Source organism: Uranotaenia lowii, chromosome 2 (genome assembly GCF_029784155.1).
Source record: "Uranotaenia lowii strain MFRU-FL chromosome 2, ASM2978415v1, whole genome shotgun sequence".
Lineage (NCBI taxonomy): Eukaryota > Metazoa > Arthropoda > Insecta > Diptera > Culicidae > Uranotaenia > Uranotaenia lowii.
This window is the reverse complement of record NC_073692.1, coordinates 285,621,180-285,646,793: the sequence shown is the minus strand read 5'-3', so window position 1 is coordinate 285,646,793 and position 25,614 is coordinate 285,621,180. Positions and strand designations below refer to the sequence as shown.

The following is a 25,614-nucleotide window of genomic DNA, read 5'->3' as shown; positions in this document are numbered from 1 at the left end:
CGTTTTTTGGCTCGATGCACGGTTGTAGACAACACACCCAGCTTATTTGCGGCATCTCGGAGAGAGAGGTTAGGGTTTCGCTTGAAACTACCGGCAACTCTCTTTGTCGTCTCAGCGGCTTCCGGTTTTCGATTTCCCCCCGATCCAGACTTCCTGATTGTCGACAAACGTTCCCCAAACACTTTAATTACTTTTGTAACGGTTGATTTCGCAACTTTTAGCGATTTTAACAGCTTTGCGTTTGAGTAGCTCGGATTTTCGCGATGCGCTAGCAAAATTTTGATACGCTGCTCTTCTTCCTTAGACGGCATTTTGACAACTGAAGAGTGAATTCCAAAATCAAAATAGGAGCAACATTCTACACACAAACACGTTCAAAATGAGGGGTGTTCAGGTTTTTTTAAATGCAAAATTGAATGAAATACGTCAAGTTGATATTGACCAAATTTTGACCGTATCACCCTTTACAGGTGATTTTTTTAAAAGGTTGCAGTTTTCAGTGACACGTAATAGTCAAAATTTTTTCTGTGTATACACATAATATATTCACAGATAGGTGTGGATATAGGTTTCTATAGTTGGTGATATTAACTTACCATTGTTTCTGAATTTTTCAAAATATATCTTTGAAATATAAAGAGACGAAAGTTTGTTAATTGATCCTATGAAGTATCCTACTAACAATTCTTCCTTAATTTTTCATTGACTACTAGGAAGTAACCGGTGCCGTTTTTGATCATTTTCAAAGGGAGAGCATGAGTTTTGTGCATTGTGAATGAACTGCTAAGCTTAGCTGAAAATCTTATTTCCAGTGCAATAAAAGAATTCATAAATAAGAAGAGAATAGAGGCATGGATTTAAATCATGATTATAATAACAAAAAAAAAAAAAAAAGATTTTATTATTGAACATTTTTTCCTTGAATACATGCCTACTTACACCAACTCCAACCAGTTATTCCTTCAAAGATTGAATTGATCGGCAATGGCATGTGCTCACCCAAATACGTGCTACCGAGGGCTTAGTGTGTTACAATAGTAAGTAGTTGGCATACGTGAGCGCCGCTAAAGTTGTCAGGTACAACAGCCGAACTTCGCGCTGAAAACCATAAAAAACCGCTCGCTGGTACTTTGAGCAGCGGACTACATTAAAACTGTCTGTGAACTTTTTGTTTAGTTGCCTTAGCTTCTTCCCGCAAACAAATTGAATGGAGAGAAGAGGAAAAAAAACAAATCCAAAAGTCACAATCGAGCCAAGTCAACCCAGACAAAACCGACTTGTGGTACTCTGCATGCCAAATCAAAAACGAAACTAGGTATGTACCTACCTATCAGTACCTACTATTGTAGTAGAAGAACGGCTGCTTCTGTTGATGGCGAGCTGCATTTGGGATGCAATTGCTCAACTGTGCAAACAAAAATGCATTATCGGTGACAGCCAATCTGCATTTTTTGGCGAGCTGGATCGAACTTAGGATGGGGCGAACTCTAAAGGGCTGAATAGGGGCTTTCGGAGTTTTTTCCTCTGTTTTTAGTCGTTCATTGTTACATTCAAGTTAAATGATTTGGTTTGTTTCTGCGGGTGAAGACTCGGAATGGCAGTTGGTTGAGTTGAGAATTGAGAGCTCAATGAGCCGTACCAATGATTTCCTAATCGATTGCAATCAATTTAAAGGTAGTTAATTGAGATTTAAGTACATCTTTGAGTGTGATTTTTGAATAGTTTAATCACTTGGCCGGTATTTATCTTACAAATTAAAATTCGAAAAATAATAATAAATCTATACAATAATGTATGTAGGTATATATTTCTTAAACTAGTATCACCTGCACAATACTGTTTCCTTGACATATGGCATGTTAAAATTTCTTTCAGAACAAAAACCTAAACCTACCATCACAATTGATTGTACATTTATGCTTGGCAAGATAAATTAATTCCAAACTCTTAAGTTAACTTGTAAAAGCTTAAAAAAACTGATTATCAGCTATTGTCGTAGGTGTAAATGTAAGGGGCTTTCGCGGTTGGGCAGTGGAATTTTTCAAAAAGTGGTCTCCAGTTGGTGCGTTTTTGACCTACCGGCTCCAGCATGTTGTTCCAAAGAGCCGTTCCAGCGAAGCTGCGGTGAGAAAATAAAAAGAGAAGTACATACAAAATGTTTTACAAACTGGTGGTTATCCAATAGAAGATATGATTTGCTTACGCGTTTCCCTTTTGACTCATGTGAAAACAATCGTATGCCAGCAACGAGTAATCCACATCTTTACCATTCATTTTCAGCTGCAAAGAGAATAATGTCAAAGGAATAGAATTAGAATCAAAATAGCTACTGAATACATAGCGTGAAATAGAATTAATTTCAATCATTTCGCCAAAATTTTGTTCAAGCTATTCTCATAAAGCATGGATCACGATGAATCTGGACGCCTTAAAACGGGTTTATTTCCGAGCTATGTGAAAGAAATAAATATGTTTTGTCCTTAAAATGTAGGGTTTTTAATGAACTTTAAAAGAAAAATAATAAAAAAAATATTCCAATAGTGTTTCTATGAATTTTGTGAAATAATTTTTTTTTTAATAAATAAAATAAATAAATAAATGAATAAATTAAATAAAAATAGTTTGAACACGCTATAAGATGACCTCAGTGGCCATTTTGTTTCACAATCTCTTCATCTCTGTTGCATCCCGAGTCGTCCTACCATTCTTCTTCATCTTCTGCTTGACAATTACCCAATTTTCCGATAGGGCAGAATTGAGGGCAGTGTGTTGGGTTGATGTTCTTTTCGACAAAATCCACCCGTTGGCCTGATAACAGTGTAGTAGGTACTTCTGCACTGTAGTGGCAGCTTGCCAAATCTGGCGAAAACTTTACTGGTCCTTTGTGAGATCTAATGTACGAAAAAAAACGTTTTCCAGGCACTCCTCCTTGTACATTTCGGAGTCCATGGTCTTGTTTTACACAAAAGCCGGGATTTTTCGTCCGCAGCTGCAAATACCATGCCAGATCAAACCAGGGGCGGTCCTAGAGTTGGCTCTGGGGGGGGGGGGGGGGGGTGATTTTCTAAATTTTCAAAAATCAGTCAGAACGAAAGTTCGTAAATATCTGGCAAAAAACGTTTATTTTGTGAAACAAAGTGGGGAAGGGAGGGGGGGGGGGTTCAGTTGTAAATAAGACTTGTATTTTTTAGGTTTGTATAGTTATAGCTTATTTGTAATTTAAAAAATTTGACAATAGAGAAAAAAGTGAAAACTTTCAACAATTTTTCTGAATACCCTTGTTTTGATATCCTTTTATAAAAAAATCTGCGAATATTAGATGTTCACTGCGAAAAGTGTTGATAAAAAGATGATTTTTTACAATTGGTAGTTAAAAATTATAACTTTAAAAATTCTTTAAAGAATTTTCCGATATAAATGTCATTTCACAAATGAAAATTAAACAAACATTTTTGTAGAAGAAAATGTAAAAAAAAATCTTCAAGTTTTCCACAATATTTTTACTAGGCATCTCAATATCAGCGTAAGACCCCCACAAAAATTTTAATGATTGTCATTTTGCAACAATTCCAAAACAATCATTTGAGAAAAGTTTTCGTTAATTGGTGCTCTGAATCAAAAACTGAATGTTTAATTATTTTTTTTTTATTTTTAAACGAACACATACATATAGCATCTCAGTGAAATGTCATGTTTCTTTGAAGAGATCTAAATTCCACTTATGACTAAAGCGTACCTTTCTCAAGAATATAATCGCTAGCATTTTACTAAAGCTAACACCACCAACCCACAGAAAGAGTACTATGTATGCCGTGACCGAGACTCGATCTCATGACCTCTAGCTTAGAAGACTTGAACGCTATCCTTTAGACCACAGTTGGCGCAGTAGTATTTTGCTGAATTGTTGTTCGAAAGTATCGAATTATTATTAATTCCTGTTCCAATTCTTCAATTTTTAAATATAAATTGGATTCTAAAGATCATCAAAATCATATTCTTTGGTATGAAGCTTTTGAAACTTCTTTTTTATTTGTTTTTCTTGAATTTCAAGCTACATTTTGAATTTATTGTAACTGAATCCAAAGAAATAGTAACTAATTTTCAACGAATAATTTATGAAAAAAGTGAAAAGAAGTATTTTTTCTTCATGCTCTCAATATTTCTAAACTTTTTGTATAATGTTTGAATAAAATAAAAGAATATTGAATATTGTTAGTTTCTGAAATTTAAAACTATTTCAATATTTTAGTGAAAAGCCAAATTAATTACAATTGAAATAACTAAACTTTCAGATTCAGAGTGGATTTTTTAACCTAAATTATTAAGCTGGATTTCAACTCAAAATTTCAAATATTATTGTGTGGATGAGCTAAAACAGTATCGGCAATTTAATTAGTACAAATCCTGCAACCCAGCCGTGTTGGTCTAAAATTGAAAAATGTCTTCCGAATGTTCAGCTTGAGCGATTGCCTTGAGTCATCTCCTAGTCGGGGATGACGGAATAGTTTTATCTCACCTGGGAAAAATTAAAATATAGCAAGTATTTGTAGCCTATACTTTGAAAACTGAGTTTGGAAATAAATTTCTGAACTCGAATTTTAATCAGATTTTATCCATAACTTCTAATTCAGAAGTAATATTTCCAGTGTATTTAGAATCCTAATACAAGAATAATCAAAACAGGTGAAAAAGACTATTTTTTCGTGCTTTCTATAGAATTTGAAGCATAACTGTTCAAGTTTCAACCAATAATCTAAGTTTCGTATTTTTAATGCAATTTTTTATTAGCATAAAATCCCCATACTTGAAATTTATTTTAATCATTTTAATCATAATTTGGTCTAAGAACAACTTTATCGTTACCATTTCTTACTTAATTAACTTAATTTTGAAAGTTTTAACAACTTGTCTAACTTGTAAGATAAAAAAAGTTATAGCCGAAACAAGTTTGCAAACTATAGCTAAAGTTATAACGAAGTTAGTCTGGAAAAACATTTTCACTTAATAGCCAAAAAGCAAAAAAAAACTCATGAGCATTAAAGATAACTTATCCGATTATCGAAACCTTGTTTGATGACAGAGATACGCACGAAATTAAATTGCATGTTTCGCATGATCCCGAAATACCGTACTGAGGGGTGAGCCCAAACTTTTGATCGATAACTTAAGTAGCTCTGCACTATGCAAATTTTTAGCACCCCATTTTAAAAAAATGTGTTTTGATATTTATGAAAAAAGATTCAAATGCAACTCAAATTTGTAAATTCGGTACACCCAACCCTGAACTGATCGGATTAAAATATTAAGTGCGATTTTTTGGAAATTTTCCAACTTTAAGCCAAGTTTAAATCATATTCAGTTAAAGGGGGTGATCCCAAACTTATGGCCGACAGCATATATGTCTGCAAATTCGAATTCAACGCTGTAAGTACCTCAACAAAAGTTATTTGGTGAAGTTCGGTCCAGGGAATTGCAAGTTACAGCTGTTTAAAGTTTGGCGGACCGGCTTTTTCAATTTCAAGCTTTTAAGTGATTAATAAATTCTTTTATTGAACAAACCCCTCACGGAGTGGAAATGTTTGAGAATTCAAAAGTACACCTACTAGGAAAAGTTATTAGTTTTTATATAAAGTCAAGCGTTTGCGAGTACTTCGTAACGGTTTTTTGTCGCTTGGGGGGGGGGGGGGGGGGGGGTGATCACCCCGATCACCCCCCCATAGGACCGCGCCTGGATCAAACACATCCATGAGGATGCACCCGTCGTACTTGGTTGGAATCTTGTTGTATAACTTCCGGGCACGTCCTTAGGCTACTAAATTCTGCTTCAATGTCCGGTTTTATTGCTTACTGGCCCGATAGAATCGTGTTCTTTCGCGCAGACGAATACTTCTGACGGTGCACCGGTCGGCATAGAATTTCTTGGCGATGTCATTGTCTGACTGCCCGGGATTTGCCTTGTTCGTTCTCAACACCTTCAAAAACAGTTTCCGATCCTTAATTTCTCTATGACGCTTGGTATGAACCTGCCGATCGATAGTATGCATCTCACGGATACGTTTGAGAACGCTGCACATGGTTGATTTGACCATTTTTATCGATTTCGCGATTTTTGACGTGGGTGTCCAAAATTTATTTTCGTCGCGGCTTCCATTACGTGAACCTTTTTTTGGAACAAAACGAATCCCAATGAAATTTTCAGCACTTATAGAGGAAACGTTTTCGAACAAAATACTGTTAAAAAAAACTTTCCTGATCCAACAAGTAGGAGCACAATGGTATAATGAACAGTTCGTCCAGATTCATCGTGGTCTATGCTTTATCCAATATACAATGTCTACGTCCTGTTCGTTTTTGACATAGGTAGGCATATAAGACTGAGTCGATTTGGAGTAATTTTTTACTTTCTTCATCCCTGGGGTCTTAAAAGCTCAGTTTTGTTTTCAAGGTCATGCAAGATTTTTTGCAAAGTTTTAAAGTAACGTTTTGATGAGTTAATTTGAACTTTTATGTTTTAATGGGATATTTGAATATTTTGTTCTAAAAAAATCAACATCATTTTTATTTTTCCTGTAGAACTGAGCCTGGTAATGGGTTTTGTCAGTTTATAATTTTTTTAAGGAAATTTTCCGCTGAACAACTTTGTCCAAGATGGTAACTTCATATCTAATTAGGATGAAAAGTTATTAGCAAAAGGGCAATGAAATTCAATCAATTAAACTGACATCGCTGCTTGAGCCTAGCGAGGTATTGAATTAATACTTTTCAAGCAGAACTATTCAACAACTTTTTTCTAAAAAGATACGGAATAAAGGTCTTCAACAAAGTTGTTGAACGGAAAAAGCAATATCAGTTGGTTTGTTTGTTTTTCCTTTTGAGGCGCCAGCCGTTTTAAGAGTTAGAGAGTTGAAATTTGGCATAGATGCTCATTAGGACCAGGAGTCATGAAAATTGTTTTGAGGTTTTCGGAAGACCCCTTTTGAAGGGGGTCATCTTTACAAGATAAATGTTGTTTTAGCGACATAGGCAACATTTTACATAGGATGTGATGAACATTTGCACGTGGGTGTTTTGAGGGACGAGCAATCGATTCCAGGTATTGAATTTTGTATCAGTGGTCGTCCACATCAATTGTTAAAAGTTTTAGCAATATTGACGTTGTTATATATCGGATTGTGATTAAAATTATCACATGAGTGATTCTATGTATCAAACTTAGGAACCGCAAGCAATCGATGCTAGGTATCAAATTCATGGTCAGGGGTGTGCCAGAGGGGTCGTCTGTATTACACGCAGAACATGACTAGTGAACGGTAGACAATGTGCAACTCGAGACCCCATACACCCAACCTTCGGGTAGTGGTCATATAACCTCTTGTCTGCAACTCCGATTCTCTACCTCCCCGTGGTGCTAGCTGGGGTGCGAGCAACCTTAGCGGAGATCGGGTACCCAACCCCGGTGGATGCTTTGGTCGCATGCAGACTGAGTCAGAGGGGTTCGTACGCGTCTGTTCTCCATGTCAGGGGCGGCGTGCGGAGTGCAACAGCGTCCTGGTGGTGTTCGAGACCCAAAACAGCAACATCACGACGGTCCTCCTGCGAGATAGTGGGGTTAGCTGCGGGCCTTGCGAGCCTGTGACTACAAAAAACATAAGCAACGAACAACGAACAACAAATTTGGGATGGAAATCGGCAAAGACCCACGCGACGAAAAGGGACTAGCGATTGGAAACTTGGAACATGGAACTGCCGATCTCTAAATTTTGTGGGCAGTACCCACGTGCTCTCCAACGAATTGAAGAGCCGCAAATTCGACATCGTAGCGCTGCAGGAGGTATGCTGGAAGGGCTCCACGGTACGAACGTATCCAGATGGTCGTGCCATCTACCAGAGCTGCGGCAACACACACGAGCTTGGAACAGCTTTTATAGTGATGGGAAAGATGCAAAAGCGCGTGATCGGGTGGTGGCCAATCAACTCTCGAATGTGCCGGTTGAGAATCAAGGGCCGGTTCGTCAACATCAGCATCATCAACGTACACAGCCCTCACCTCGGAAGTACCGGTGACGACAAAGACGAATTTTACGCGCAGCTGGAGCGTGAATACGACCGTTGCCCAAAACATGATATCAAGATTGTCATCGGGGATTTCAATACTCAGGTCGGCCAGGAGGAGGAATTCAAACCGACAATTGGAAGGTTCAGCGCGCACCAGCTGACCAACGAAAACGGCCTCAGACTTATTGATTTCGCCGCCTCCAAACGAATGGCCGTACGTAGTACCTTTTTTCAGCACCGCCTCCCACACAAGTACACCTGGATATCACCGTACAAAACGCAATCACAGATCGACCACGTTTTGATCGACAGCCGGTACTTCTCGGACATCATCGACGTCAGATCCTGTCGAGGCGCCAACATCGAGTCGGATCACTATCTGGTGATGGTGAAGATGCGCCAAAACTCTCCGTAGTGAACAACACGCGAAACCGGCGCCCGCCTCGGATAAATATCGCACGACTGAAGCAAGCTGAGGTCGCGGCAGACTACGCGCAGTCGGTCGAAGCAGCGCAGCCGGCAGAGGGCGAGCTTGACGAAGCCCCTATCGAGGACTGTTGGGATACCATCAAGACAGCCATCAACAGTGCTGCGGAGAACGTCATCGGTTATGTGGAGCGAACTCGACGGAACGACTGGTTCGACGAGGAGTGTAGGAGGGTGATGGACGAAGAGAATGCCGCGCGGGCGGCAGTAGTGCAAAGAGGCACCCGTCGAAATGTGGAAAATTTGCCGGGAACACCAAGTCCCTACGCACCATCTATTCATCGACTTCAAAGCCGCATACGACAAGATCGACCGTAACGAGCTATGGAAAATTATGGATGAGAACGGCTTTTCCGGGAAGCTGATCAGACTGATCAAGGCGACGATGGATGGAACGCAGTGCTGTGTGCGGATTTCGGGTGAATTGTCGAGTTCGAAGGTGATGGACGAAGAGATGGCGCAGACGGTTTAGTGAAAAGAAGCAACCGTCGAAACGTGGAAATCCATCGACAGAGGAAAAGGTAGAGAGTCCGAATTTTCTAGGAGAAAAAGCGCCGCCTGGAGAAGGAGGAGCTCGGGGAGCTGAAATTGTTTGTTGCAGCCCGGTAGGAACGAGCAGGGGTGCAACGCCGAATTGGTCTGGCTGTTAGGCTGAAAGGACGTATGGTCGTAAGGACGAATGGACGATATGCCGAATGGTCGAATCCAGCCTTATATCCATTTGCCCTGATGGCCATTCGGTCTGATGACTATTCGGCCAAACGACCATTCAACTTAACTACCTTTCCGCCTAACATGGCAAAAAGCGTTAATATGCTTTATATAGGCTTGCCAGATACTTTCAGAAAAAAGCGGGACATTTCACGACAAAAAAGCGGGACACAGCCGAAAAAAGCGGGACATTTTAGATACTTTAAAAAAAGCTTGATTGTATTGCAAACTTATATTTACGTTTACCATTAGTCAAAGCTGTTCACAGAAAGTACACTACACTCAATTTTTCTTACATGACTTCTATTTACATGATTTTTTGCCATATGCAGATCGTGTAAAAACCTTGGTGTATTTTTTTATAAAAATTGGTTTGTTTGGTAATTAGTTCAAAAATTTGAAAACCTAAGAAAAGAAAACATTGTATCTGTTGAAAAAAATCTTACTCTATGCTCAAATAAAATAATCCAAATATACTTGCAATCTCTATCCAAATTCAAGTTAAGTTTGAAATTTGGCTCTTAATTCCTTAAATGATATTCTGTTTGGTAACAAATTTGGAATTTTGAAATTTAAATAAAAATCAAAATTAAAAGTATGCGATCTCTTGCAATTTGTAATCTGACTTTTGAATGTAAATTTTGTATCTGAATTCTGAACCTGGATTTGAATTCAGGTTCAGAGTTCAGCATAAATATTCAAAATTAAGAGCAAGTTCATGCATAAGTAAAAATTATCAAGTTTACTTATTATGAAATTGAATTTTGGATCTTTTTCCGAATTTCAATACGATTTCTGAAATGTTAAAAACGAATTTTGAAATCAGATGTCAGATCAATATTTTGATACGAACCAAGAATAGAACTTGTTTCAGAGCCCTCAATCATCAACATAGTATTTTATATTTGATGTTAGATTTCAATCTGAATTCATTACGTAATTTTTAAATTTTTAATCCGAATAAAAATTTCCGAATGATATATTTTTTTTAAAGTTTTCATTTCGAGATCGCCATTTTGAAGTTACCTTTTAGTTTTCCCTATAACAGGACCAATAGAATTGAAACAAACACCATAAATACGTTTTTTTGTTCCGAAATGATGATAAAATACAACAAGAAAAACAAAAGTTTTTTAAAAAAATTATAAAGTACTCAAAAATGACAAAAAGATGAAAAATTGAAATAATTAAAAAACAAATACAAACAAAGACTAAAAATGAAAAGAAACAACTAAAAAATGATAAAAAATGACAAAAACAGCAAATATGACAAAAATAACCAAAATTATAAACAAAACAAGAGTGGTGCAAAATGCATCAAAACATTTGAAAAAAAATGATAAAAGATGACAATAATTTGCCGGAAATTGACTTAAAATAACATTAACGATAATAAAAATAGTTATTTTGTAAAAATCATAGAAAAAAAAAATAAGAAAAATTACCGTTCGATTTTGGGGTCTGGATTCAGAAATGAATTTCTATCATCAAGTGAGAAAATTTTGGAAATCAGTAGCAGAATTCTTCATACATTGGTTGAACGTGCTCCAAGAACGTTTAACTCAATCAGAATCAGAAAAACTTTAGATATATTCAGTATGGTCATATATTAACAATGAAAAATGCTGCTTATTTTGAAAAAAGACGTATTTGAAAGATTTCTTATGTTGAACCAATATACGTTTACTTGAAGAATTGGAATCGGACGATTGGAATTTTAAAAAAGATGCGTGCGGACGGCCAGGTAGTCGACTTCGAGTGTCGTTCAGATGAATGGAATACTTTCAATGTGTTTACCTGATGCATTGAAATTAGAATGAATTGGAATAGGATTATCAGGATTTGAGAAGAAATACTAGAAGTACCTACTGAAATGAAGGCTCCGAAAATCCAATAGCAGCTTTTGAAGAATAAAGGCAGATCCAAACAGAGAAAACAACAGTACTCCCCAGTATTTTTCTTTCGACTCATACTTCTAAACAAAAGTATACAGATTGATTATAGTACTAGCACTGATCAGGTACTATATTCAATATAAATACTTAAGCTTTGAAAATATAAATGAATCGATGCCTCAAAAATTATTATTTTCATTCATATAGGTAATCGATTAATTTCGTCTTAAAGCTTGAAAAAGTGCGTTTGAAAAAATTGTTTTTATCAAAAGTAGATATAATTCTGTTTTAGAAAAAACACAAACAAATAATCTCATTTCAAAACTATAACTGAATCAGATATAAATATTTCGCTGAGATAGGTTTGAGTAACGATTGTGATATGCTCTTCTGATCGGGAATGCATCTAAATTGAGACTAAAGTTTGATTTTTTCCAGTGTAAGTCAGTGAACTTTTTAAATATTTTCCAAGAAAAAAAAGCGGGACATTTTGAGGAAAAAGCGGGACAGCGGGACATTCAACAAAAAAGCGGGACATGTCCTTTTCAGCCTAACAACCATTCGGCCTAACGACCATTTGGCCCGATGATCATTCGGCCTAACAACCTTTTTGCCTAGCATTCATTCGGCCAAACGACCATTCGGCCTATCGTCCATTCGGCCAAATAATATTCGGCCGAATAACATTTGGCCAAATATCCCTTTTGACCTATTGTCCTATTCGGCCGAACATCCCTCGGCCTGATAACCCATTCGGTCTAGCGACCTTTGGCCTAACATCTTTCGGCCTATCGGCCTTCGGTCGAATGTCCGGGCCCCAAATTACATTGCTTGAAACTGGATTTTATTTCTTGGAAAATTTATTCTGATGATACAAGCTTGAAAATATTGAGGAGGGAAGTGGCATGTTAAATAAAAAGGAATCACATCACACTCCCCATGATTATGTTCAAAATATATGTAGTTTTAGCCTTATATTGTAAGTTCGGTGTGTTTGGTGTGGTACTTTCTATCAGTGAACTTTGAAAAACTATACGTACCGTAAGTTGTGTAGACCACGGCTGATGAACGACAGCAAATTCGTCCAAACGACGAAATTCGTCCATCTCCGACACTTCCACTTCCGCTTTAATCATTTGTTGCTGAATTCTGCGCCACCTGTAAGGCGTTGAACAGAATATTATACAAAAAAAAATTATCATCTTAAATAAATTGATTTAGAGAAAACAGAAGAAATTATAACAATGTTGATGCCTACCTATCTCTGGACGCCTCGGTTTGGTTGTAAAGTCGCCCAACCCAGCAGGAACATTCACCGTGATGCAGAGCGTGACAGACGCCCGGTTTGGAGTTGATCGAAACGACCGTCGACACCAATGGGACCGAGACGATGTTTACGAAAGTTCTCGGCATGTTATCTCTAATATAACGTAGAGTTTTGATCATCCTTAGCCTATGTTTGACGGGCAGATCTTCCGGTCTCTGCATAGTGCACACAAATGTGCAAATGTCATTACCACCGATGGTAATTGTCACCAGTTTCCAGTCTCGCTTAAAGTCCACTCTCCGGTCGGCTCGAATTCGCTTCACCAATGACTTGGCCATAAATGGCATATCGTAGGAAACGGCTCCGATTTCGGCCATGTTGAACTGAGTGGCTCGATGAATGGGATAAGCATCTCCCAGCGAGTAACCGACGAGCTGTAAATGATAAAATACCTTCACTTAATACCTGTAGTACTTATGAGGCTTACTTTCAAACAGAACATCTACCGTTAAATTTTTTTGGGTACTTTTTAACCTTTTCCGGTCCCGAAGTTCAGCTAAACCGGCATTATATAAGCCCTGTAAAAGAAACCCCAAATACTTTTACGAGCCGTACGAGTGATTTTTTTTCCGTTTTGGTGACACAGTAAGGTACAAAATGTGATCCCAAGTACGATGCCGGTGGGTTGGACATTATTTAATCATAACACCCGCTATGTGTAGGTACCAGACGTAGGACGTGCTGCTGGCTAACTTTGGACAACATTACTGGACTGGAGTAGGTGCGTCTGATATTTTAAACGATCGCCTTTTACCTACCAGAGCTGCGATGAGCAGCATTCCAAATGTGACAACCACCCGCAAGCCATAAATTAATAACCTTGATTCCAAATTTTATCACGAACCACTAAGCATACGTTAATTGGGGGAATGAACAAACAAAATTAAACAGTAGAATCAATACTTTTTGGAGCATTATTGGTTAACTTGGTTCACATTGAAAAAATGAAAAAAAAAAACTAAAGGATTTACTAGATGGATAAAAAATATCAAAACCTACAAAAAAACAAATCGAAACTTGAGAATGATATGAAAAAAGTGGCCTATTTTGAATCGAAACCTTTCCTTTTTGGTATTATATTCAGCCAAATTTCATTCGAGTTTATTTTTTAAACATTCCTTATTTCAAACTTATGTAATTACTACGATTGAACACATGAATTAGTCACTTTTAGAAATGAAACTAAAAATCAGACGATTTTGTTAGCAGACAATCAAATCGGTCCAGGAAAATCAACATATGTACAATAAAATTCAAAACCAATTTGCAATTTATTTGTTCGTCTTTATGACGCTAAAATACTGTTTACAAATTATCTGTCTGCTTCCTTTCAAGAACGTTTGCAAAAATGAATTGAGCTTTTAGCACATATTTATTGCACTCGGCAGAATAACTTTCGTGAGGGTATAACGAATCTGAGAGCTCAAGAGTCGAGGAAGCTATTTACCAGAGGAAGTTTCGAACAAATAACTATTGCATAAATTTCAAATTCAGTTCCTCCTCAATCAAAGGTCACTTTATGAAAATACTTCCTACTAAAGGCCTCTTAATTCGATTTGTTTCCTCAAATATTAAAATTAGTAGGTATGCCTTTTAATTGAATTTTAATAGGTTCCTTTAAAGTTTTTAGTATAAAAAAGAATGAGACGAAAGTAACTAAACTACACTAAAATCTTCTTTTTAACGACGACTGCGTACGTTTAAAAAATCCTTCTAAACAATTCAGAAAATGAATCGCTTGAAAACATCGTTTGTTAATTGATCATTTAAAAACTATTTGACCAGCTATAAGATTTGTTTTGGACATTGTTACCTTCTACGGATGTGCCAGATCACCCGCAGGATCTCCAGGATTCCGATAAATGATTCTTACAAAAGTCTGAATCAATTGACCACCCAGGTTTTATTTAAAAAACGGGAAATTCTAGGACTTGTTTTTTATATGTTCGAAAATGGTCTTTTTACGAGAAGGATTTTAAAAGCTGTTATATCAAGTCTATCTCAGTCAAAAAGCATATTATTAGTTAAGTGTTTATAATAAAAATATTATTATTGCTATTGAAAACAGTCAAAAACTAAACATTTCAATTTCTTTCCAATTAGCGTCTTGGAAAGTCAAAAGATCATTTTTAAAACAATGTTCCATAATTGTGAGAAACTTGTTTTTGCATGGCACAGTTTCAAAAATCTACAAAATTCACATATTTTTCTTGATGCCTAAGGTTTTTGAGCTGATTTCGACAAATTTTTTGGTGCTTAATCCACATATCTTTTCCTCCGAAACCACGAGTAGTTTTGATAGCACTATGAAAGTTACAAAAGTTGTTGAATTTTGTTTTTAGTGTTCTTCGTCCAAATAATTCAACTGAGAGAAATTTTTTAAACAATTTTATGCCAATACTTGAAAATTACTTGTATTAAAAGTGTTCAGCGGTTTTAATATAAAAAGATCAAGAGCTCAGAAACGTCCTCCAATGATCTTAGGAATTATTAAAAAATGACAAAAATGACAAAAATGACAAAAATGACAAAAATGACAAAAATGACAAAAATGACAAAAATGACAAAAATGACAAAAATGACAAAAATGACAAAAATGACAAAAATGACAAAAATGACAAAAATGACAAAAATGACAAAAATGACAAAAATGACAAAAATGACAAAAATGACAAAAATGACAAAAATGACAAAAATGACAAAAATGACAAAAATGACAAAAATGACATAAAAGACAAAAATGACAAAAATGACAAAAATGACAAAAATGACAAAAATGACAAAAATGACAAAAATGACAAAAATGACAAAAATGACAAAAATGACAAAAATGACAAAAATGACAAAAATGACAAAAATGACAAAAATGACAAAAATGACAAAAATGACAAAAATGACAAAAATGACAAAATTGACAAAATTGACAAAATTGACAAAATTGACAAAATTGACAAAATTGACAAAATTGACAAAATTGACAAAATTGACAAAATTACCGAAATTGACAAAATTGACAAAATTGACAAAATTGTCAAAATTGACAAAATTTACAAAATTTACAAAATTTACAAAATTTACAAAATTGACAAAATTGACAAAATTGACAAAATTTACAAAATTTACAAAATTTACAAAATTTACAAAATTTACAAAACTTAAAAAATTTACAAAATTGACAAAATTTACAAAATTTACAAAATTTACAAAATTTACAAAATTTACAAAATTTACAAAATTTACAAAATTTACAAAATTTACAAAATTTACAAAATTTACAAAATTTACAAAATTTACAAAATTTACAAAATTTACAAAATTTACAAAATTTACAAAATTTACAAAATTTACAAAATTTACAAAATTTACAAAATTTACAAAATTTACAAAATTGACAAAATTGACAAAATTTACAAAATTTACAAAATTTACAAAATTTACAAAATTTACAAAATTGACAAAATTGACAAAATTGACAAAATTGACAAAATTGACAAAATTTACAAAATTGACAAAATTGACAAAATTTACAAAATTTACAGAATTTACAATATTAACAAAATTGACAGATAGACAAAATTGACAAAATTGCCAAATTTACAAAATTTACAAATTTTACAAAATTTAAAAAATTTACAAAATTCACAAAATTTACAAAATTTACAAAATTTACAAAATTTACAAAATTTACAAAATTTACAAAATTTACAAAATTTACAAAATTTACAAAATTTACAAAATTTACAAAATTTACAAAATTTACAAAATTTACAAAATTTACAAAATTTACAAAATTTACAAAATTTACAAAATTTACAAAATTTACAAAATTTACAAAATTTACAAAATTTACAAAATTTACAAAATTTACAAAATTTACAAAATCTACATAATTTACAAAATTTCCAAAATTTACAAAATTTACAAAATTTACAAAATTTACAAAATTAACAAAATTTACAAAATTTACAAAATTTACAAAATTTACAAAATTTACAAAATTTACAAAATTTACAAAATTTAGAAAATGTACAAAATTTACAAAATTTACAAAATTTACAAAATTTACAAAATTTACAAAATTTACAAAATTTACAAAATTTACAAAATTTACAAAATTTACAAAATTTACAAAATTTACAAAATTTACAAAATTTACAAAATTTACAAAATTTACAAAATTTACAAAATTTACAAAATTTACAAAATTTACAAAATTTACAAAATTTACAAAATTTACAAAATTTACAAAATTTACAAAATTTACAAAATTTACAAAATTTACAAAATTTACAAAATTTACAAAATTTACAAAATTTACAAAATTTACAAAATTTACAAAATTTACAAAATTTACAAAATTTACAAAATTTACAAAATTTACAAAATTTACAAAATTTACAAAATTTACAAAATTTACAAAATTTACAAAATTTACAAAATTTACAAAATTTACAAAATTTACAAAATTTACAAAATTTACAAAATTTACAAAATTTACAAAATTTACAAAATTTACAAAATTTACAAAATTTACAAAATTTACAAAATTTACAAAATTTACAAAATTTACAAAATTTACAAAATTTACAAAATTTACAAAATTTACAAAATTTACAAAATTTACAAAATTTACAAAATTTACAAAATTTACAAAATTTACAAAATTTACAAAATTTACAAAATTTACAAAATTTACAAAATTTACAAAATTTACAAAATTTACAAAATTTACAAAATTTACAAAATTTACAAAATTTACAAAATTTACAAAATTTACAAAATTTACAAAATTTACAAAATTTACAAAATTTACAAAATTTACAAAATTTACAAAATTTACAAAATTTACAAAATTTACAAAATTTACAAAATTTACAAAATTTACAAAATTTACAAAATTTACAAAATTTACAAAATTTACAAAATTTACAAAATTTACAAAATTTACAAAATTTACAAAATTTACAAAATTTACAAAATTTACAAAATTTACAAAATTTACAAAATTTACAAAATTTACAAAATTTACAAAATTTACAAAATTTACAAAATTTACAAAATTTACAAAATTTACAAAATTTACAAAATTTACAAAATTTACAAAATTTACAAAATTTACAAAATTTACAAAATTTACAAAATTTACAAAATTTACAAAATTTACAAAATTTACAAAATTTACAAAATTTACAAAATTTACAAAATTTACAAAATTTACAAAATTTACAAAATTTACAAAATTTACAAAATTGACAAAATTTACAAAATTTACAAAATTTACAAAATTTACAAAATTTAGAAAATTTACAAAATTTACAAAATTTACAAAATTTACAAAATTTACAAAATTTACAAAATTGACAAAATTGACAAAAATAACAAAAATGACAAAAATAACGAAAATGACAAAAATGAATCCAAATTTCAAATTTCGTCAGCAAAACGTCATTTAAAAACGCTGTTTAGTACTCCAAAATAATCAAAATTCGTTAATTTCGAAACAGCTGTATTCACTAAATTGCCCTCAGTTTCTTATGTTCGAAAAGTAGCAGATATTGAAGGAGGAGAATGCAGTCACCTAAAAAATTGGAAAAATTGATCAATATCATGCCTGAAAAAGTGAGCGCCGACCGATGGGAGATGCCAAGGATAAAGTAGAAATTTTTTGAACAAAAAACGATAAATAATTTTTACATGAATAAGATAACCTTCATTTCCTTCATACAAAGTATTTCGATCAAGCAAATGATTTTCCAGATACACGCATTTGTAACTGTCCCATTTATAAATGAGCTATGCTTTAATTGGTTAGTTAGTCTTAACGACTTATACGAAATTGAAAAAGTAAAACTCGTTTTTGGATTGAACAATCGATTGTTAAATTGAAGTTTGCTTTGATAATTGATTTATCTTATTCAATGGTTAAGAATAAATTGTATACACTCATATCCGTTTCAAAGATGAAAGATGATTGTATACACTCATACCCGTTTCAAAGATGAAATAGTAGCTATTATTGTGTCCAGTATTGATTTCATTAATCCTTTAATGGATGACTTTTTTAAAATGAAAAAAAAAAGTTATTGATTCAGTGATATAAAAACATTTTAATTAGTAAAACACCACTGAAATAGTTTGAATTCGTTATTTTGAGTATTATGAAAGTTATGGCCCATCAAAGTTGAAAAATAATTTACGAAATTTTAAATTCATTTCGATACGACTTAACAAATTTCTTCCAAACGAAGTAAATTGGGTACAGGAAGGTATTTGTGATTGATTGAGATTAAAAAAATTGCTAGAATTGGCAAATCTCATATCAGCGATTTTCCAAAAAATGCTTTTTCAAACAAATTGAACATTACAATTTTTTGGCATACTTCAACATTTTTTTTTTTATTTGATTTTAGTCGTTCTTCCACCATTTTGGCATTCGCGATTTTATATCAACGCAGCAGTTGGCGGACAGGCGTTGAAAACTTATCCGGTATAACTGTGTTCGATGATTACTCTTGGGCTCGAACTCGCAGACATCTGCTCAGGAAGCTACTGACTGATCAAATGAGCTATTCACAAGCCCTGCATACTTCGGTCGATATCTCACACAATCATTTAAATATCGTTTTGAAAATACCTCGTCATCTTTGGCAGTTTATCACTTAAGAATATCCAAGCGTTTCCGAGATTTTCATAAGTGTAGTTTTTAGACAACACTAAGTATTAAAGGGTTAAAATGCTTCAAACTTTTACCTATTTGTGAATTATCTCATCATCTATCATCTATTGTCTGAAGAAATTTAAATTTATTCAATCCATCTGTAGTGACTGGGGAAATTACATACATTAAATATGGGTAAGCTTCTTTCCATGAAGGATTATACTGGTATTGAATAACCGTAGATCACAAACAATGTAAAATCCTTTTAAAAAAGCTCCACTTTCAGGTCACTTTAACACAAGTCAAATATATCTACCTTAGGGTTAAACTCCTTCAAAATATTTGGTAAGGTGGTGACATTTCGCCAGTTCCATTGCCCGCCAATACTCCACGACAGACCACGGTTTTCCATATATAGATCAACGAAGCCACTGGAAGACGCTCCACTAGCCGCTGTCAGAGAATCGCCCATAGCAGCAATAACGTTGAAATCACCTGGAGATATCGATCATGAGCCTTCAAATTCTTTAGCCCCTTTGAAATCCAAGCTTCAAATACTCACCCGGCCTCAACTTATGCACACTTCTGGGCACTTGCTTACTTCTCCCGATCGTAACATCACAAGGAAATGGCAAACTGTCTGGGATCTTTTCCTGCAGAAACGATCCTCTGGTTTTCAACCCAGTCTGTCCTACAAAGTTGAACATCCAGTGTCGGAACAGATGAAACAAATTTCTCAGCAGCCCTTGATCCAACGACGTTGTTTGATCTGTGATGTCCCCTGCCGACGTTGATCCGGTTCGAAAGACCACCAACACCAGGATCCCACAGAATAAACATTTGATTGCACCGGTTAAAAAGTTCATTTCCAAATTGAATTTCACTTTTATTTTTCATTCACTGCCAGTTCTATCCAGTCACTGAACTGTGTTTGGCTCATGACCGGATCTCGACCACCCGCTCCGAACTTCGAAAGGAAATGTACTAAAATGATCAACTCACTTTCAAGACCGATTATTTTGGGCCAATACTGACCGGGTGCGACGAGATCCATGCAAGCCTTTTCTTCTTCTCGGTTGTTTACCTCCTGAATCACACACGCAGTTAAGGCGGATGATAATGATGATGATGAAACTGCTGGAACTGGAAGAGAAAAATAAAAAGAAACATATTTTAGCACTCCAATCGACAAATAACATATGGAATATTTTAAACAACACCCTGACGTCACCTCACGCTGAACACACGAACGATTCGCAAAATTCAGGGCTTGTGAGTGGTGGAATGTGTTTTCCCCGATAAATCATCTGTAAACTTCCTGTTATGCAAAGTTTTGTAAGAATGTGATCAAATGTTTGTTATCCAATATGTTGTTGGAGTACCCATAAAGTTTCAAACATTTAAAAATCGTTTGTTCCTAGAATAACTACATGGATAAAATGTTGAAGTTAGTTTATCCTTAATGAAACCATGTAAATATCCCCATTGATCATTTAATGGAAAAAATAGTTTTCAACTTTTGTAGTAATGACTCTTTTTTAAGCCAGGGTTATAGGGTAACGGAACTTATTTTGGACTGCTTTGAGAAGTGGCGATGCAATTTCTCGATATAAAAATGTTTATGCTAAAGTTTTTTATTATTATTACGAAAAACATTTAAGCAAAAAAAAATAATCCTAAAAAACCGCTTATTTGATATTTACTCTGGTCGATTTTGAACCACCATGTTTTTATTTTAACCCACCGTCAGGACCTATTTTGGACTACCCATAAACCCCATAAACTAAAAAAAATATTCTTTTGAATTTTGCAACAGTTGCGACATGCCTATAATTTAGTTAACCTTTTACGTTTTATTACGTTAAACGTTTACGTTTTATTACGTTAAACCAAAATTGGTGATAAGAGAAGGTAGATACATACCATCTGAAAACACGATTTGTTATACAGTTTGTTTAAAATGTTTTGGATATTCCATGAACACATTACAATCTCGACGAAATTTGATGTGCAATTTAAAATGCTGGTCAGTTTTCTGTGGCCAGGTGGCCTAAACTCAGGATCAAATTTGAGAACACAGCTCAGCTCACCTTCAGGTGACTCAATGACAATTTATAAAAAAATACTTCATCATCAGCTCAGCGACATTAATTGGGGAAGAGGGGAAAAGAGCCGCCAGCAATGGAGATATCCGATTACTTTATGACATTTCTCGCCGCCTCAATGGTGCAAGGACTAATGCAAGAATGCCGCTGAAAGACCGAGCAGGTCAGTTATTGACCGATCGAACAGATCAGCTCAAACGATGGACTGAGCACTTCAAACAACTCTTCCGAGTCACGAATAGCAATGGCCAACAGAACCCGCAGCTTGAAGCGCCAACAGTAAGTCGCATAAATGGCATCAACTCGGAAGCGCCCTCGCTGGCTGAAAGAGAAGCGGCAATCGAAAACATGAAATACAACAAAGCACCTGGAATCGCTGCTGAAATGCTGAAAGCCGACCCTGCCCTCTCAGCACAAATGTTGCACCGTATTTTCGCTGACACATGGGTTTCTGCAACATTCCCGGCCGACTGGTTGCAGGGTATCCTCGTAAAGGTCTCGAAGAAAGGAGACCTGACAGAGTGCGGTAACTGGCGAGGCATAATTTTGATCTGTACAACCCTCAAAGTACTCTGCAAAGTGATCCTGAACAGGATCCAGGAGAAAATCGACGCTACACTCCGACGACAACAAGCTGGATTCCGATCCGGACGATCATGACTGGACCACATCACAACGTTATGCCCCGCCAGTTACCACACTCTGTTAGGTCTCCTTTCTTCGGGACCTTTACGAGGATATCGAAAGGCGGCGAGAAATGTCATAAAGTAATCGGATATCTCCATTGGCGGCGGCTCTTTCTCCCTCTTCGGCTAGGGAGTTTTTCCAGGTTCTCTTGTCTCTTTTACAAGCTCGTTTAACTGCCTTAGCTCCGCATATCGTTAGCGGGCGGCTGCTTTGGCTGACCCGTACATGCCTGCTCAATTCCGACTTTCGCCTTTCTCCGATCATCGACCATCCTCCAGGTTTCATCCGACATCCATTCACTTCGTCTTCCACAAACTTTACCGAGAGTACCATAGCTCGTCGTGATAAAGGCATTCTTGATTCCACACCACTTTTCTTCAACTGTTCCGTCTATCGGCAGTTTCGAGGCTCGAGATTCAAGCTGTTCAACGTATGCCCCTTTTCACCTCTGGAATCCTCAACCGGTGGACGTCGTATCGACGTCTAACTTTCTCCTCGCGCCGTTAGACACGCGTAACTGTCAGTCGTATCTCGCTAAGGACGAGGTGATTGTCAGATGTAATGTCTGCGTTTCGTACCTATGTTGTGGACATCAAGAAGTCTCCCTCTCCATTTTCGGCTGATGCAGATGAGGTCGATTTGATTTTTTGTTCGTCCATCTCGGAATACCCAAGTGACCTTATGAGCTGGTCGATGGAGGAAGAGCGATTCATCGATCACCATGTTGTTATTGCCACAAAATTCTACAAACAGCTTTCCGTTTTCGCTCATCTGTCCTAGGCCATGGCGCCCCATGATGCGCTCAAGGTCCTGATTTTAGGAGCTAATCTTTGCGTTGAAGTCGCCTAAATGGATTTGAATGCCACCCTTCGAAACTTTCTCTACCACGCTGTTCAGTTGACTGTAAAACTGCTCTTTCTCCTGCAAATCGGCAACGTCAGTTGGCGCATAGCACTGGACCATTGTAAGGTTTCTAACCCGTATTCTAAATATGGCTACGATTATTCTTTCGTTTATCGGTTTCCATCCTATGAGGGCTGTATGGCCTGCCGGCTTAACACGTTTGTTGCCACGCTCATTTTAGTAGTTTTACTTTCCGGGCCCAAAGAAATTCTGGGAGCGAGAAAGAAAAGAGGGAGAGTTCCCAGCTTTGCAACGTATGGCTAAACTGAGCGGCTATCTTGAGTTAGAGAGCGTCATCAGTTTTATGATGTGACGGGGCCCGCAGGAAATACACCCGTCACCCGATTATGGGTGTCATGGCGACGAACGTCCCGCATAATCAAAAACCGTACAACGAATCATCCGTATTATTCTGTTCCGATTACGATAATCGTAGCGATTCATAACTTGACTAAACGTGTGTCCGCGTTGAATGCGTATTCGCTAGAAATGATACAAAAATATTTCGGAAAGATACGTTGAATGATTCAATACTTTAATTGAGTTTTCTTGAACCTTAGTGCAGTGTGTCTTAACTCACAAAAGACGTGTCTTGAGTCTTGACTATCATAAAAAAAAGAAAAATAAAATCGTCCATCTTTCTCACCGGGTACCATTATCGGGTCGGAACGGATCATAAGAAAGCTTCGGTGGCACAAAAGATTCTTCCGGAGTTAATCTTTTGGCAGAAAAAAGGTGAGTTTCCATTTTTTTATTTTCTTCAAGGTGAGCACCAAATGTTACTGGACAATTAAAAACGACCGGGAAAACCCGCTACTCCTGAAGGTCTGTGTCCCAAGAATTTCGCAAAAGGGACCGGCTTCAATGGCACAGTTGACACACGAAAATACCATCTGTTGGTGGTGGCATTTGCTAGTTTTGTAGAAATGAATACATCCTATTTTTTTTTTGTTTTTTTTTTTATTCAAGGTTGTTTAGCCGGTAGATCAACAAAATCGGTCGAAAAAAGGATCCTCTTCCTCGATGAGAGTTCCCGGCGGAAAACCCGAATCTTAACACCGTATCGGAAAACATAGGCTCGGAAAGCACCATTTACACTTCCGGTTGTATGTTGCAGTGAAATTGGTAAGTGTTTCAATTCTGTGAATGGTATTTTGTATTTATTTTAGTTCAGAAACAGTTGTTGCTTAGACCAGGGCCGTAGGAAGAACCGACTCATGGGGGGGGGGGGGGGGTTTTGGTGACTTATTTTTACCTATGATTTTTTTCCCAACAACACACGAATGAAAAAAAAAATAAAACAAATTATGTTTGTAACTAGATGTTTATTCATTTTTAAGTACTCATTAATAGTCTTTGTATGAAATCGTAACTTTAGCGGAGACACGATTGCTACAAGGATGGTAAAGTGTCAATTGACAAAACCTTAAAAAAGTAGCTTTAAAACAGTGGTCCTTAGCCTAAAGAGTAAGCTAAATTTTTATAATGAAGCCAAAATATGAAATTTGCTTTCATCGATGATTAAAATTTTTGAATTTGTTTAAAAGTCAATGTATTAAAAAAAAATATTCTATACTCAATTTTTTTTTTGTTTCGATTATAGTAGTTTTACCATCTTTATGGCATTCGCGACTTTATCAACGTTACAGTTGGCGGATCGTTTTTGAAAAACTTTTCCGGTACAACTGTGTTCGATGTTTACTCTTGGGCTCGAACTCGCGGACATCGGCTCAGGAGACAACAGACTTGCCAACTGAGCTATATCACAAACCACATTCTATACTCAAATCAAACAAGCCCAATCTTCTAAACTCTTTTGCAAATTCTAAGACTTTAACCTTTGATAAATAAATTTTTACAAAATAAAAACAGTAAGAGATAAAAAAATTTCGGATCAAATATGTTTGATGCAAACTTGAACTAAATTTATGATTTAAGTTTGAAATTAGGCTTTAAAAACTGCAATATTAATAATGTTAATACACTGAAAAAATAAAGTATTTTATGTAGATATTTTAAGTGAAGATCAGGTACATGTTTCTTTAACTGGAAATATATTTCATGAAGAATCAATTCCATGATAAAAATCTTGTGGATGATTTTTTTAAATATAATTAGGGATATTTTGCAGGAATCAAAACTTTGAAAATTTACTCAAATTGTACTTTAGATTTGTGATTTTCAGTTGAATTGTATGTACAAACACGTTCAAATAAAAAATATGATATCTGGAAATTGAATTGACAAGCAAATTTTTAAGTTAATGTTCTCTTGAATTTCTCAACAATTTTATGTTGATTGAAAAACTCATTCAACTGAACTTTGTATCTGTTTCCAAATTTCTATACGATTTTTGTAATGTACAAAAAATATGAATTAGGAATCTTATTCCTAGATTAGAATTTTATTAGCCAAGCCTTAGAGCCCTCATTCATGAATCTATTATTTAAATTCTGTAGAGCTGGTTTAATCTTCATTCATCATTTCAATTATTGATTTCTGATCTGTTTTGTGAATCCGGTTTAAAATGCGAATTTCAAATGATGAATCCGAATCTGAGTTTTCAATTTTGGATCCTAGAAGCTTCATATGTTTAAATATAAACAAAATTCTTCTTTTTTTTATATTTTGAAATCTACTGAAAATGCATGGGATTTTCGAGAAACTTTATTCAAATTTTATATGAAATGCAAAACCGAAGCCAGGATTTCAAAGCAGCTTTTCATTACTAATTTCATATGATTAGTCGAACTGAAAATCAAGAATCCTTAACTTGATATAGAATCA

At 34.5% G+C, this 25,614-nt stretch overlaps 1 protein-coding gene across 2 annotated transcripts in view; it reads right to left on the bottom strand.

Moving 5' to 3' along the window:
- Positions 1–1,829: 1,829 nt before the first annotated feature.
- Positions 1,830–25,614, bottom strand: part of LOC129747251 (phospholipase B1, membrane-associated-like) — a 43,231-nt gene continuing 19,446 nt past the window's right edge. The window contains exons 2-8 of one of the 2 annotated variants that reach the window (XM_055741360.1): positions 20,168–20,275; positions 19,695–20,099; positions 19,449–19,627; positions 12,406–12,848; positions 12,188–12,305; positions 2,204–2,280; positions 1,830–2,119 (exon numbers count right to left, since the gene is read on the bottom strand). In XM_055741360.1, the coding sequence (XP_055597335.1) occupies positions 1,984–2,119; positions 2,204–2,280; positions 12,188–12,305; positions 12,406–12,848; positions 19,449–19,627; positions 19,695–19,998 (1,257 nt within the window). In that variant the 5' untranslated portion in view covers positions 19,999–20,099; positions 20,168–20,275 and the 3' untranslated portion in view covers positions 1,830–1,983. Of the gene's footprint in view, positions 2,120–2,203; positions 2,281–12,187; positions 12,306–12,405; positions 12,849–19,448; positions 19,628–19,694; positions 20,276–25,614 lie in introns of both variants that reach the window. The other variant, XM_055741359.1, reaches the window with a different exon arrangement.